Genomic DNA, 14,647 nt, shown 5'->3' on the forward strand with positions numbered 1-14,647 from the left:
GGACCAGCACATACTGCTATCAGGATTCCCCTCCTCCCCTAAAAGCAAGAAGTTGGCGTTCAGTGGGATTTAAACAAATGAAGATAGCTAGATCAACTGTCTGCAGCCAAACAAAAAACTATCTCAAAGATTATGCAGTTTTAATTTCATGTACGGGGGCTACAGTATGACTGAACTCAGGAGTAATAAATAGGACCCATTAGAGTTCAAGCAATGGTTTATTGATGGGTTAGACAGCATAGATTGGCACAGCAGGAAAACTGGTGCAGGTTGTTGGAATATTACATTAGACAGGACTCATGTTCTGCTAGCAGCTGGATTGACTCAATGTAATTGAGGACACTGGACATTTTACTAGCCCCAATATGCTGTCATTTATCACCCGAAAGCATCCCAGTCAGAGCAGCCTTGTCTTTCCTTCCTCTTCTACAAGGTATAAGGGCGGATTAAGGTAGAATAACTGAATCCTTGTAATCCAGGCCTGCTTTGCTGAGGCCTAGATGCAGCAATGAGTCAGTGAGAAACTGAGTCTGTTGGGAAGCAGGAAGGAAAAACTTCTCTTGGTAAGGGGGACCGGAAGAGAAGTCTAGGAAACCAGGGTAGGGGTGACCGAAAGAACTTAAGCAGTAAAGGTACCCAAGACTGTGATGAGTCTAGGCCCCAAATGGCTTTAATCCTCTGAGGAGGCAGGGAAAGTCAAAGGACTCATGGCCGCTGATCCGCTTTCAGTGACCGAGCGAGTCCCCTACTACCATCACAAACACACATGTCAAAAACAAAAATCATTTCAGCATATCACAATCCTGGTGAGTGACATAATAATCATGGTTGCCCGACCTCACTATCTTTGTGGTCATCCTGATATCAGCATGGTGAGCTATGTCCTGCAAACTTAGCATACAGGACATTAATGGATGCCCACAAAATATCACTGCCTCACAATGTGGTATCATAATGTTGTGATACGATGACGTTTCCACAGCATAGGATGATACTGCATACCAAGATTGTGATGTGTCAGGATGATATTATGTTGATGGGATGACATGGTCACAGCTTGATTACATTGCTTCACACAATGATACTGCATTGCTATCTGCTGACACAACATCACCAGTTAACAGTATAAACCTCATAAAGCCATGGTGCCCAAGTTTGTCACTCCAGACAAGCTCTCTAAAGTGGCCAACTCTTCAAAGATGGAGTTTGCCACAATCTGATGTTTGTAACTTTCCAGATTTCTGGACATTAAGGGGGTAAAAATTATGACAAAAGTCACCAAATATTGCACCACAGAGCATATTGGTAACTTGCCAGAAGGTCAAAGAAATTGGCATAAAATAGAGGAAATTTCAGTTTCTCTCATCTCCAACATAGAAACATACACAATTCAAATCAAGTTGGAGCTTTCCACACTGGTATAAGTTTCAGGTTACTTGCAGGGGCATGACTGTGCAAATGAGATGGATTTTTGGAGAGACTGCGCTGATGTCTGTGCTAAGCCTCTCCTCATACCAGGGGTAAGCTAGATCCTCCCAGGAGCCTGTGTAGGTTCAGACTGAGAGGAGTGTTTGTGCAGTTAATAAAAAAGTGCTGTCCCTTCTCTCTGGACAAACCTGCTTTCTGAGTCACTTGTTAAACATCGCAACTTGGGACCTGTAGTCTCTGTGAGCTGCACCTCCATTTGAAAGATTAGCAAGGCTGTGGGCCATGTTCAGAACTCTGAGCTGCCCTTCAGCCCCTGGTACCACACATAGGATAGTGAGCTCAGTGAATGAATGAAGCAGGAAGCTGAGGCCCGTTCAAAAGATGAAAACTTAGTGATTAGCAGAGACAGGAAAGAAAACAAACGTTACAAGACCTTCTACTGTGGGGTTTCCAATGGAATACTTGTTAGAGCATCTCCAAGCATGTGGCTGCTCTTGGAGACATCTCCACCCCCACACTGCTTTCTGTTGGGCCTTCTGCAGACACACAACACTGGAGGCTGCCTTCTGGTGCTTGAATGTAACCTCCTTGCTCTTCCTTTGTCACTCAAATGGCTGTCTTTATCTTCAGATACCAGCTAATAAACCAACCCGGAGGAAACCACCATGCTCCCTTCCCCTACACACCCAAAAGTTGGAGCTGGGCCACAGTGGGGAGCCGGTGAGTACCAATGCAATAAGGAAAGAGCTTCCTTTTTGCTGGGTCTTATTCCCTCTGATTCCCTAAAAGGCATGTGAACGTGGGCCTACCAGAGGGATCCTCTGATAGTGAAACATAAACGATAAGCTCTAAAGCAGAGAACACTTCCCCTATCCATCCACAGAAATACCCCACACATACTCTGCTCCTTGCTGCCTCCTTCCTGGTGCAGACACACGTACATGTTCCAGTTCTGCTTGTGAGGTTTCTCCTTCTGTGGCACCACATCTCCACAGGATCCACCTGATTTTCCCATACCAGCTCCATCCTCACATCTTAAGCTCTTTAGGGAAGGGACTGTCATATGTTGTTTATACAGCAAAATGGAGTCCAACCTGGTTGTGGCCTTTAGGCACTACTGCAACATAAATATTAAGTAATAATTTGCTCTTGGATTCTTCCCTCCTTCTAGATTCACAGTTGAAAGGGTGAATGAGTGTGTAATTTATCCAGTGCCAAACATTTCTCTTCAGATACGCTAGAGGAATAGTTCATAAAACACTTTACAAACATTAAAGCCTTGCAACCCTCTATGAGGTACGTCAGTTTTACCTCCATTTTACTGATGAGGAAACCGCACCACAGAGAGGCTAAATATCTTGCCCAAAGCCATGCAGTGGCACAGCCAAGACTAGAACCCTGGGGTACTGAACCCTGGGGTCCCTAGTCTTCAGGGACTAACCCTTACACAATCCCTAATATGGATATACTAGTCAGAAGAGACAGAATCCCATTTTCTCTCAAAAGAGGGCACTGTTTGGGTGGTGGGAGGAGAAAGGGAGGATCATGTAGAGGGCTTGGCTACCTTCTTTTGATGATCTTCCTCACAGCAGAGTGATATTACTCTGTACAGTGCTCTCCCCTTCCTCAGTCCTGTGTGATCTAATTCCTCTTTATCATAGACTTAATGGCTGGACAGCAGACGAGGTGAGAATAGTGGGAAAGGGAAGAACAGACTCCTTTGTAAAGATCCCGCCATAGGCTTCAGTGACAGATTCTTCACTTTCCTTCCTCTTCTTCCATCTCTCACTTCTCAGGATCAATCTGGACCGGTTCAGGCTTCAGAACTTTTCTTTTCTTCGTCTAGTTTATTTTGGTCTTTTCCTGTTTGTTTACAGAAGCAGTCTCCAAATGCTTGTCCCCTTCCCAGGGTCAAGGTGAAAAGCTCTCCCCTGATTGAAAAACTGCAGGTAGGTGCTGGATGCTTTCAACATGGCTGTTGTAACTCTCAGGGAATTAAATTGATTAGCCTTTTAACATGGCTCCTATATTTGTATCCCTGAGGATACGTCTACACAACAGCTAGGAAGGTACTTCCCAGCATGAGTAGAAAGACAAGTACTAGCTCCGTTTGAGCTAGAAAGCTAAAAATAGCAGTGTGGCCATAGTGGCACAGGCTGCTGCTTGAGCTAGCCACCCAAGTATGCACCCAGGGGGTTGGGTGGGATTGTATTGGGCAACTAGCCCAAGTCACCACCCATGCCAGTGTGACCACACTGCTATTGTTAGTACAGTAGGTCAAGCAGAGCTAGCACGTCTGTCTGCCCGAAGCACCCTCCCAGTTGAAGTGTAGACATACCCTAAAAGCTTCTCACGTTTCTTTTATATTTCCCAAGGAACTCAACAGCTTACCCAGCATTTACTACTCCCCTGTATCTCTCAGTAGCTGGTTTATGCCAGTTAGGACAACTAACAATATGTGAGTCTCTTCACATAACGCCCTGCTAATGCCAGCTGGCACGCCTGGTATTGTGAGCTTCCTCCTAGCACTGCCCAAATAATAGCATCCTGTTCATGGCAGTGTTGTGCTCAAGTCAAGAACACTCAACTATCCGAACTAAATAGCACTGTTCAATGGGATTCCAGAAGTGGGAGCCCCATCACAAAGCATACCCAGTTATTTCAATGGTATTCTCTTGTTAAATTTAGTGATCATTTGAAGGGCCTGAGAGTGCCCACAGCTGCAAACTTCAGGTGCTATCTGGCAAACACAGAATGATTTAAAGTTCCTTGTTGTTATTGACTGCTCTGTTCACAGCCTCTCCTGTGCAAAGCTATGAGAGACATATTCACTTGGCTGGGACACTGGAAAATCCCTAATACTGCAGATGACACAGGAATGGTCCTGAGATCCAGCTGTTCGGGAAGGGCAATTGTCCATCCAGAAATTCTCCACATAGGATTGTTTGTTGACAATATCACCAGGAGAAACACAAAACCAGGAGCTATATCTCTTATGTCAGCTGGGAGACTATCATGTTTGTTAAGGGGAAAGGCTCCCCCACGTGGTCACTGTGTGATCATATTACCATACAAAAAGACAAGGAGTACTTTTCGCACCTTAGAGACTAACAAATTTATTTGAGCATAAGCTTTCGTGAGCTACATCCGATGAAGTGAGCTGTAGCTCACAAAAGCTTATGCTCAAATAAAGGTGTTAGTCTCTAAAGTGCCACAAGTACTCCTTTTCTTTTTGCGGATACAGACTAACACGACTGCAACTCTGAAACCTGTTATTACCATACAGTATGTTGTTTCAGTCCACTTCACCTGACAGGGGGAATTTGAGTGGCAGGTAGAATAACACCAAAAATCATGATATTAAATCTGAGGGGAGGTTTATTATAATGACTTCTTGTTTTTTTTTGTAGGCCAATCTGGCATTTGCTCCAGCTGCCCTGGTGCCAGGTACATCTCCAAAAAGCCCAGGTCTGAAAGTCATACCATCTCCCTTTAGCACTCCCCCTTCAACTCCCAGTAGCCCCGGCATCCAGTCCCATTCCAGTGAATCGGATGAGACACCAGTCAGTTTTGATCAACCACCAGAGGGCACTCACCTGAAGTTTTATAACAAGGTATAGTGTCTTCCAGGCCTTCTCCAACACAGGAAGCCAAAGCCAGTTTACTGCTTGGAGTGGAAGTGGAACAGTTGTCTTACCCTCCAATTCAGTCTTCACAGGGTGTGTTTGCAGCCAAATGAGGAGATGGCTGCATCTGTTTTGAAATTCCCTCTCACTGTGATCCATGGGACTACCTCTTTTGCCTGCCTGCAAACAGAGTTCCATAGTCCAGATTCCAGCTGGCTTCAGGTGATGAAGTGGCATGACTCACCTGCTTCAACTCAACATGAGCTGGACTGATCACAGCTTTTCAAACAACATTATGTCAAAATTAATGACCAACGCTTAGTAGTGCAGTGCGTTAGTATATTAATACGGCAGCTTGCAAGTCCAATAAACCTTGAAATTCTGCAGTGTGTTCCATGCCCACCCCTTTAATACAGAGGCATAGCCCATGGAGAGCCAATCATACAACACTTAACCTAGATCTGAGCAGGACAGGCTGTACTGACTACTGGGAACTGTAGTCTCTGTAAACCACAATTCTGGATTAAAGAAGAAGGCAGCTGGTTAACTTCTCCAGTTTATGCAGTTAGGTGCAGTTCTTAGTTTGCAGGCTAGCTGCCAAAACAGCCTTCAACTGGGAGAAGTTGGGAGGCCTAAGACATACCAGAATAGCAGGGGCTTCTGCAGATTAGGACTCAGATGAATTGGCAACAATGGGGAGAGAATCTGGACTGCTTGATTTCACCATTGGTCCTCAGATTACTGAGAAGTAAAACTTCTCTATCCTTTCTCATCACCCCAGTGCCCAAAATAAAATGGCAGAGGTTTCCAAAGTAATTCCTCACTCATAAATAACTATATATCGAGTCTAGTGTCCTTGTAGTCAAACTTAATGTTTTCAGATTTGATAATGTAAATTGGAGAGAGAGCCACAGTTTAAATGGGGTAATGATCTCTCACTACTTATTCAAAGTGTCAATGAGAAGGAGAACCGGTGTCTTGAGTCACCAGCTAAGCATCAAAGTCATTCACCCTAAGTTTCTGGGCTGACACTGTACACTGGTGTGGTTTATTTAAATTCTTCAATCTCAGCTTTACCTGTTCTTAGGTGCGGACACGGGGATCACTGAAGCGCAGACCCCCTTCCAGGAAATTCCGAAAGTCCCAGTCAGACTCCGGAGATGGTGAAGATTTAAGGGCGACTGGATCATCTCAAGAAAATGGGGTCAAAGAAGAGGATGGTGATGAGGTATTCGTGCCTAAGAGTCAGAAAGAGGAGTCACAGTCACTTGTGTGTGAAACAGGCAGTAAACTGATGCAGAAACAGATAGGATCCAATGAAAAGCCACCCTCAGGGAGAGGGTCCAGCAGGACAGAAAACAAAGAGGAGAGAGAAAAAGAAATAGAAGCAGTGAAACCACGCAAGAGCAGCACAGGAGATAAGGAGAAGCCGTGCCAGAGCCCTCCAGGGGAGGAAGAGAGGAAGTCATCCCAGAGCACGCCAGAGGAGAAGCCATGCCCAAGTACCATGGGAGATAAGGATAAGAAGTTGTGCCAGAACACCCCAGAGAATAAGGAAGGGAGCACCCTGGGGGAAAGGGAGGGTGGCAATGCCTCTGAACAGGAAAAAAGGAACAAAGAAAATAAAGAGGTGAAAAAGGAAGAAAACAGTGAGGGCAAAGACACACAGGAAACATCAGACACCCAGGAAAAGTCCCTGAAGATGGGGATGTTGCAGCTGGCAGCAGACACAGGAACTGCCAGTGAGCATCACAGTGTGCTGCCAATGCAAGAACCGGGCACAGAGTAAGTACGAAGCAGAGATGAGAGATGCCACCATGGTAATTACTCATGAAATACCAGAGGTTCTCACAAGCGTTTTGCCTTAAAAATAAAAAGGCACTTGTGCCAGAGTGTCAGTGTTACCATTTCCCTCTGGTGCTTGTTAAATCCCAGTACAAATCAACTTCAATATCAGAGCATCTAATACAGACAATTAAAAGGCTCAGCTCCCCAGGCTGGCATGACAGTGAAAGGGATGGTAGGTGAAAAAGAGAAAGAAATGCTGACCTTTGACACTTTGCTCAGCTGCCCAGTATTTTGAAAGTACATGTGGCAAAAAGCATTTTTCACCCTGAGACCATTTAGATTAAAGTGTCTGATTAAAAGGGACATTTTCAAATCTCTTGTTGGCACTGTCAGCCCTAATTGTGGTGCAAGCATACCAATTTCGTGGTCACCCACTGAACCACACAAACTTGTTCCTTCTAAATCAGAAAACACAGGCCTCTACCACTTGAGGTAAAGGAGAATTTCCACTAGCTATATTAGGGTTTACACTCATCGTACCTGGCCTTTAACCACTGGTGACCAACATAATCCCACACACCTAAACAGGTCTCCCATTCCATCCAAGAGGGCAGTGGTGCCACCTGCACACTAGCTATTACAGAGTTACATTGATGAAAAGGCACCCCAGCAACATGGGACCCTCTGCATTTCCCCCGTCCTGCTTTCTTACTGAACTATCTGAGTTTGGAGGGCTCAAATCTGTGTCTTAAAGGGCATGTTGTAGGGAGAAAAGATCCAGAATGAATTTGGATAGGAAAGTTTAAAAACTGAAAAAAGTTGATTCCCTGTCTTCAATCCAAGTCTGACCCAGCTTAGCTGGTGAGAACAGAGGAAATCAGTCTGGAGTGGTCTGGCTGCAGCTGTCTTTCAAATTTATAGCAGGAAAACCATAACCCAATTATAAAAGATGGCCAAAAAGACACTCAGATTCCAGATTTTCCTAGCGACTCCTATCAATATAAAATTGTAACATATGTTTATTTTTATAACTTTCCTTACTGTCTTCTATCATTCTTTCTCTCTCAAAATGCTGAACCCAATCAGGACACAGGAGACTTTAATGTGAAGAGAAGCCAAAGCGTCCAATTAAGGTGCAGCTACTGGAGGACTCTCCCTTGCAATAGAGCAGCAGAATATTAATAACATCAAAGATGTCCACTGCTCTTACCCATAACATTCTGTAGCAATGGGAAGGAGAGACTGGAATTAAGACTTTTTTTTTTTTTTTTTGCTGCAGGGTTCAAAAAGGATGTACTGGCTGACTTTTCTTGGGGTATATTGAACAACTTCATGGCTATGTCTGGAGACCTGATGCACAGTAGCTTGGGCATGACAACCACCACCATTTCTGGGCCCACTGTTCACCATTACAGCAGAGTTCCAAATTTTGTTTGCTCCCCCATGTTGGACTTTGATGCAGTTTATCAGTTTTGGACATATATAAGTTTTGCCTTTTTAAATAGCTTCCTTTGAAATATTTTCAGTTTTCAAATGTAAGTAAATGAAGTTTTTAAAAGTAGGGAAAAATGATTTTCTCTCTACACATATATATGCTGTATGGCAGACAATGTGAATCCTAAATCTGGAGAAGATCATTTTAAAATGGTTTATACAGCATCTTTGATGAATATCTACTTGGACTAGTGTTGGGCTGGCAAATCTGTATATGAAACACCTAACAGCTAAAGATTATTTTTCTATAGGATTTTTTGTGTGTGGTTTTTTTCGTGCTGGTGAGAAGTAGCAACTGAAGTACCATATCCACAGAACACTTACAGCATGGGAAGTAATAGTGCAAGCTTTCCTCATACTACTCCACCACTGTATTCAACTGTTACACTTGATCCTTGCAAGTAAGTCAGTTGTCATGACATCTTCAGTCTTTGGACTCTACTGAGACTGCCAACAAGTGGCCAGTTAGAATCACTTTTAATTTTTTTGTGAAATGGACACTTGTTTACTGCAAACTGGACTGAAATAACCTATACATTTCATGTAAGCTAGTGAACAGCCTATGTATGATTGAGTTTCACTTACTATGGCAGTGGTGGGCAACCTGTGGCCTGTTAGGGTAATCTGCTGGCAGGCCGCCAGACCATTTGTTTACTTTTGCACAGCCACCCACAACTCCCAATGGCCGTGGTTCGCCTATTGCCTAGGCTAAATTTGAACTGGTGAACTATCATCCCATGAAAAAATTATTTTAAGGAGCCAGGTTCTCTCCTTAGAGTGGGGGTTCTCAAACTGGGGGTCGTGACCCCCTCAGAGGGTCACAAGGTTATTACAAGGGGGTCACGAGCTGTCAGCCATGCACAGGGTTGGCAGCCCGAGCCCCGCCAGCCCAGCTCCATCCCCAATCCTGCTCCAGAATTTAAAAGAGTGTTAAATATAAAATCCTGTGTTTTTTAATTTATAAGGGGGGGTCCCACTCAGAGGCTTGCTGTATGAAGGAGTTTGCCAATATAAAAAGTTTGAGAACCACTGCCTTAGAGCATTTAGAAGGAGTGTTTGAAAGGACTGGATAACAGCAGAAGTACTCAGATACTATGGTGATGAGGCCATATAAGTGCTTGGAGCTGGCATTTAGGGTTCTGTTAAAACTTTCAAAGGACTAGCTGGCTCAGGGGACTAGTTGTGGTTGGGCTATGGAGCCATGTACCTCCAGATTGCATTAGCTATTGATTAGTCTACATGAAATGGGTTTGGGGGAGTATCACAATCCCATTCCTGACGGACAGGTGTCCACCTCACTAAAACCAACAGCACATTATCTGACACCCAACACCGCCCCTGACCCGACAGTATCACTGAAGAGGCCAAAGTCTGAAATGGCCGTGGAGACTGAACTCCCTTTCATCTTTGAAGCAGTTGCACCAGGACAGGGGTTAGACACACTGGCAAGGCTGAGAGTGATGGAACCTGGCTCTGCTGCACCTGCTCTGTGGATGGAGATCTATGAGGCAGAGGGTCATTCTGTTCTGTGTTTGTACAGAGCCTACCACAATGGGATCCTAAACCATGACTGGAGCTCCTAGGCACTACAGCTATACAAATAAATAATATCCTATGTGTCACCTTTTACCCGTACTAAAGTCATAAAAGACAAATGGATTTATGTTCTACTTAATGTGTCCTGCCTCCCATCCTCCCAGATGAAAGCACTAAGGTATTGTTCATTCAAAACCAGTGAAAAGTGATTGGTGTTGCCATTTGTACCTAGAAGAGGTTTCTCAGTATATGCAACCCTCACACCCTCTCTGAGCCATGTCAGCAAGTGTCATCACCTTTGAAATATGTTTTAATCGGCTTGCTTGGACTTGTATCCCAGGCCAGGCTACAGGCATCACTATAACACTTCTTTTCTCAGCTGATGTATCTGGACGTGTGTGATTGTCCATTACTGTATATATGCGTGTGCATGTTTAGAGAATGTGTGTGCTGGTCAAGAGGGTGGAATTTGTCCCCCTCATCTTGAAAATATAATGGAAAAACAGAGGAAATAAAACAGTGGAGTTGAAAAGAAAAATAAGTGTTTCTTCCTGGGGAGCTGCAGAAGCCCAAACCAGGATGGGTAGAGCTGGTAGCAGCAGGCAGAATGAGGGTGGGATTACAACAAGTGGATAGTGTAGTGTTAAACCATCAAGTTTGAAATTTGTGGACTCCCTGGAGCTAGGTCCCAGTACTGATAGCTCTGACTTAACTATTCATCCTCTTAAAGTTCACTGTGTGAAGGTCTTCAGGATGAGATCTTAAAAACACAAATCCTACCTGTGTAGCCATTAAAGATTCCATGGTACGAATAAAGGTTTTCCTTCAGACAAAATTGCCCCTCCACACCCACAATGGTGTAGCAGGTATGATGTCACTCTCTGCTTCCATGTGGCAGACGCTACTTAAAGGGGCTCTTTCTTCTGTTGTCTGTTTATAGGTCTGTTGTTATTCTATGGTAACAGACAGAGTCCTAGAAGGAGAGATGGGGAGCTGTTCAGTATTGGATTGAGGGAGTGTAGCCTTGCTGAGTGGGTGAAGAGAATTTACTGCATGAAGGACATCTTAGATCAGGGGTGGACAAACTTTTTGGCCTGAAGGCCACATCTTGGTACGGAAATTGTATGGCGGGCCATGAATGCTCACAAAATTGGGGGTTGGGGTGCAGGAGGGGGGTGAGGGCTCTGGGGAGGGGCCAGAAATGAGGAGTTCAGGGGGTGGGAGGGGGCTGGGGCAGGGGATTGGGGTGCAGGGTGTGTGTGATTGCTCCAGCTGGGGGTGCGGGCTCAGGGGTGGGGCTGGGCATGAAGGGTTTGGGGGGCAAGAGGATGCTTCGGGCCGGGACCGAGGGGTTCGAGGGCGGGAGGGGGATCAGTGCTGTGACAGGGAGTTGGGGTGCAAGAGAAGATCGGGGTGCAGGCTCCTGGAGGCGCTTACTTCAGGCAACTCCCAGAAGCAGCAGCATGTTCTCCCCTCCAGCTCCTATGCAGAGGCACAGCCAGGCAGCTCTGCACACTGGTTCCTGGCCAATGGGAGCTGCAAAGCCAGCGCTTGGGACAGGGGCAGTGTGCAGAGCCCCCTGGCTGCCCCTATGCATAGGAGCCAGAGAGGACACATGCCGCTGCTCCCGGGAACCATGCGGAGCCACACCACACGTGGAGTGGGGCAAGCCCCAGACTCCACTTCCCCGGCAGGAGCTCGAGGGCTGGATTAAAAGGTCTGACAGGCTGGACGCAGCCCACAGGCTGTAGTTTGCCCGACCTGTCTTAGATCAAAGACGCTCTGTGTGTGAAGAGAGGGGTGGAGAAAAGATATGCGTTAAAGCAGGCAATCTCCCCAGCTTTTCTGTGAGTAGGTCTGAGCTGCAGACCTCCACATATCTCCTGTGTGGACCTGCTGGATGATAGTTACTAGTTACACACAACCTACATTAAAAACTATTTTATATAAAAACACAAGGGGCCCTGGACTGTGCATTCAGACCCAGGGTAGCCACAGTGGCATCTCAAAATCTCTGGATAGAAGAGTACAGGACCAGATCCTAAAACTCTTAATGATTGGACAGGAAAACACCACAAGTAAGAAAATGCTATTATTTATGTAGCGCCTTTGGCAGGGCCTGGTGCATTACAGGTAAGTAGCGTAACAATACAAGCTTCCTGCCCAGAAGAACTTCAGATGGAGAGAAACAAAACACAACAGCGTGGGGAAAGGAATGCAACATCAAAGCTAAGAGTTTGGGCAGCTGTGTTCAGCCGAGGTCTTCTGAGGTCTGTGGTTGTGTCTTCCGGCTTGAATGGTTTAAACTGCAACGGGAGCCAGATGAAAGGCCCAGGAGGCGAGGAAGGGGAGCAGCTGTTGGTGGAAGAGTGATTTTTGGAAAGGCGTTGCCAGCAGTATTAACACCTAGTTCTTCCCCAGCGCTTTTCAGCGGCAGATTTCCATGCGCCTCACCATCTTTTAGCGTATTAGCCCCGTTCCACGCAAGGGAAACCGGAGCGCAGAGGGAGGCCCCGTGAACGGCCGGGCTCACCCAGAAAGCCTGTGACGGTGCCAGGGGGCGGGGCTGGGCCTGACGTGGCCAGAGGCCCCGGGGCGGTGAATCGAACCTGGCCACGCCCCCGCCTAGGGAGCCCCGCCCCGCCCCGCCCCGCCCCCTCCGCGCGCGCGCGCGCGCGCCGGCCCGCCGAGTGGGAGAGCGCCGCGCTGCTTAGCTCCCCCCACCCCCACCTGCTTAGGTCTCAACAGGGCAGAATCAGGGCGGGAGGGGCCCGCTGTTCAGGGGAAAGGGAGCAACATCCGGGTAACTCGAGCGACCGTCCCCTGAAGCCCAGTGGGGAAGGGCGGGCCGGGCGAAACCATGGTTCCACGATGGGAGCAGGGGGAAGGACGGAACGTCCGGACCGCAGCGTGTGGGGGGGAGCAGAAGCGGGAAAGACCGCCCCCCCCTCCACTAGGGATGAGCTCGCTCTGCTCGAACCCAGCCGCCGTTGCGGGACAGTGTGTTACCTCAGAGTTTAGGGGGCTGAGGAGTCCCCGGGGGAAAGCGCAGAGGGGGATTTCCCACAGAGGGCTCGAGACCTACCATCAGGCGCCCTCCCCCACGGCAGGAATCGGAATAGTATCTGCCAGATGGGGGCGGCTGAGCGGGCTGACTGTGGGCGCTGGAAAGGCGATACCATCAGGCGGGGGGATCCTAGTGGGGAGCGGAATGGTATCTTCCAGCAGGGGCCGCCTATGGGCGGAACCATCCGGTAGTGGGGCGGGGGAGGGCCCACACTGGTAGTGGCTGGCGCGCTGCAGGGAAGAGGCGGGATAATAGTGAAAAGTCTAGCTGGGGAAAAAGGAGCAGACAGCGGCTCGTTGGTCTAGGGGTATGATTCTCGCTTCGGGTGCGAGAGGTCCCGGGTTCAAATCCCGGACGAGCCCGCTTGGAAAGGGGGGGCGCGAGCCCTCCCGTTTTGTGGGTTTGATCCCTCAGTTCATTTTATTGCATTACCTGGACAGCGGGGCCCCGAGGGCAGTAAGGGAAGGAGCCCAAGGTGAAGTGGGTGGGAGGAGGGCAATGCAGAGAAGGGGGGGGGGGTAACTGGGGTGGGTGGGAGTTGCACAGGGGGAAGGGGTGCACAGGGGGAAGGGGTGCACAGGGGGGCAGTGGCTGGCCGGGCGTCCTGGGGGTGGGGAAAGTAGGGGATCCTGCAAGTGGAGACACAAAAATTGAACAGTGAGATCAGGCTGGGGAGGCAGGCAAAGAGAGATTGCTGTATTGTTTCCCTTTGTAAATACGTGGGAGGTGCCCCCCCGTGACAAGGAGGGTTAGGGTTAGGGAGGGCACAGACCCATAGGAACGTGGGGAGGACAGGGTCATAGGGAGACGAAGTAGGGGGCACGGGAGGAGAGGGGAAATACACAGGCAGCATCCGCTCTCCCCGTGCACCCCAAGGTGTGTTTCTTCCTGCCGCCTTCCCTCCCCCCCCCCGGGCTCTCTACGTAGTCCCCCGCCCCGTAATGCTAGTCTCATTAAAGGGTTGAGCAATGTTATTAGAGGCCGCAGAAGAGGAGGCTGTATGGGGGTACTTGCGGGAAAAGTGGGGCTAATAATATATTGCTCGTGTGGAGGAGGCGAGGGGACTCGCGAAGCAGTGAGAATAAATCTAATATTCAAATTAATGCACTGTCAATACGGAAAGCAAGAGGGCCATGTTTTTCGTTGCAGCTATTTCCCCATTTCTTTTATCTTGATGTGTAAATGCACTTTCAATAAAAACAATGTAAAATGATCGTAGAACTGTTCAAGGGTTGGGAAGAGAAAAACAGGGCTCGTCCGGGATTTGAACCCGGGACCTCTCGCACCCTAAGCGAGAATCATACCCCTAGACCAACGAGCCCGCTATATGGGCAGCTTTCTAGCTACTGCAAAGGAAGCTAACGTTGGTTCAGTCCTATCTATGTGGATATTTCCGATTTAGCCAGTTGTTACGCTAGCTCTATTCTGCCCCCTATGTAGGTTCTGCCACCAAGGATCGTGCATTACCCCTTCATTTGTTATTAGAATTTTTATTAGACTCAAATTAATTAATTAGATAAACAATACTATTATTTGTAATAGAGATAATAATGCACATGGAACTGCACAGACTCTTTAATCAAACCTGAGGGCCAGTGTATGATCCCTTTTCATCCTTCAGATCTGTAAGAGCTGCCTTCTCCTTGGGAAAAATTCACCCCGTGCAGTGACCCAGTACAAGATCTATAGACCATTTAAGAGCTCAAAA

The 14,647-nt window shown here is 47.4% G+C and overlaps 1 protein-coding gene and 2 non-coding genes across 4 annotated transcripts in view; 2 read left to right on the top strand and 1 right to left on the bottom strand.

The window, feature by feature from the left end:
* Positions 1-10,541, top strand: part of RCSD1 (RCSD domain containing 1) — a 45,115-nt gene extending 34,574 nt beyond the window's left edge. Inside the window, exons 3-7 of one of the 2 annotated variants that reach the window (XM_073304917.2) lie at positions 2,059-2,148; positions 3,306-3,377; positions 4,839-5,042; positions 6,142-6,839; positions 8,122-10,541. In XM_073304917.2, coding sequence (XP_073161018.1) covers positions 2,059-2,148; positions 3,306-3,377; positions 4,839-5,042; positions 6,142-6,839; positions 8,122-8,146 — 1,089 coding nt within the window. In that variant the 3' untranslated portion in view covers positions 8,147-10,541. Of the gene's footprint in view, positions 1-2,058; positions 2,149-3,305; positions 3,378-4,838; positions 5,043-6,141; positions 6,840-7,928; positions 8,069-8,121 lie in introns of those variants that run through there. The other variant, XM_073304926.2, reaches the window with a different exon arrangement.
* A 2,688-nt stretch (positions 10,542-13,229) lies between these two features.
* Positions 13,230-13,301, top strand: TRNAP-CGG (transfer RNA proline (anticodon CGG)). Its single transcript has one exon. It is a non-coding gene; the product is annotated as a tRNA-Pro (tRNA).
* Positions 13,302-14,188: 887 nt separating this feature from the next.
* TRNAP-AGG (transfer RNA proline (anticodon AGG)) lies at positions 14,189-14,260 on the bottom strand. Its single transcript has one exon. It is a non-coding gene; the product is annotated as a tRNA-Pro (tRNA).
* Between the last annotated feature and the right edge of the window lie 387 nt (positions 14,261-14,647).

Source organism: Lepidochelys kempii, chromosome 1, assembly GCF_965140285.1.
Source record: "Lepidochelys kempii isolate rLepKem1 chromosome 1, rLepKem1.hap1, whole genome shotgun sequence".
NCBI lineage: Eukaryota > Metazoa > Chordata > Testudines > Cheloniidae > Lepidochelys > Lepidochelys kempii.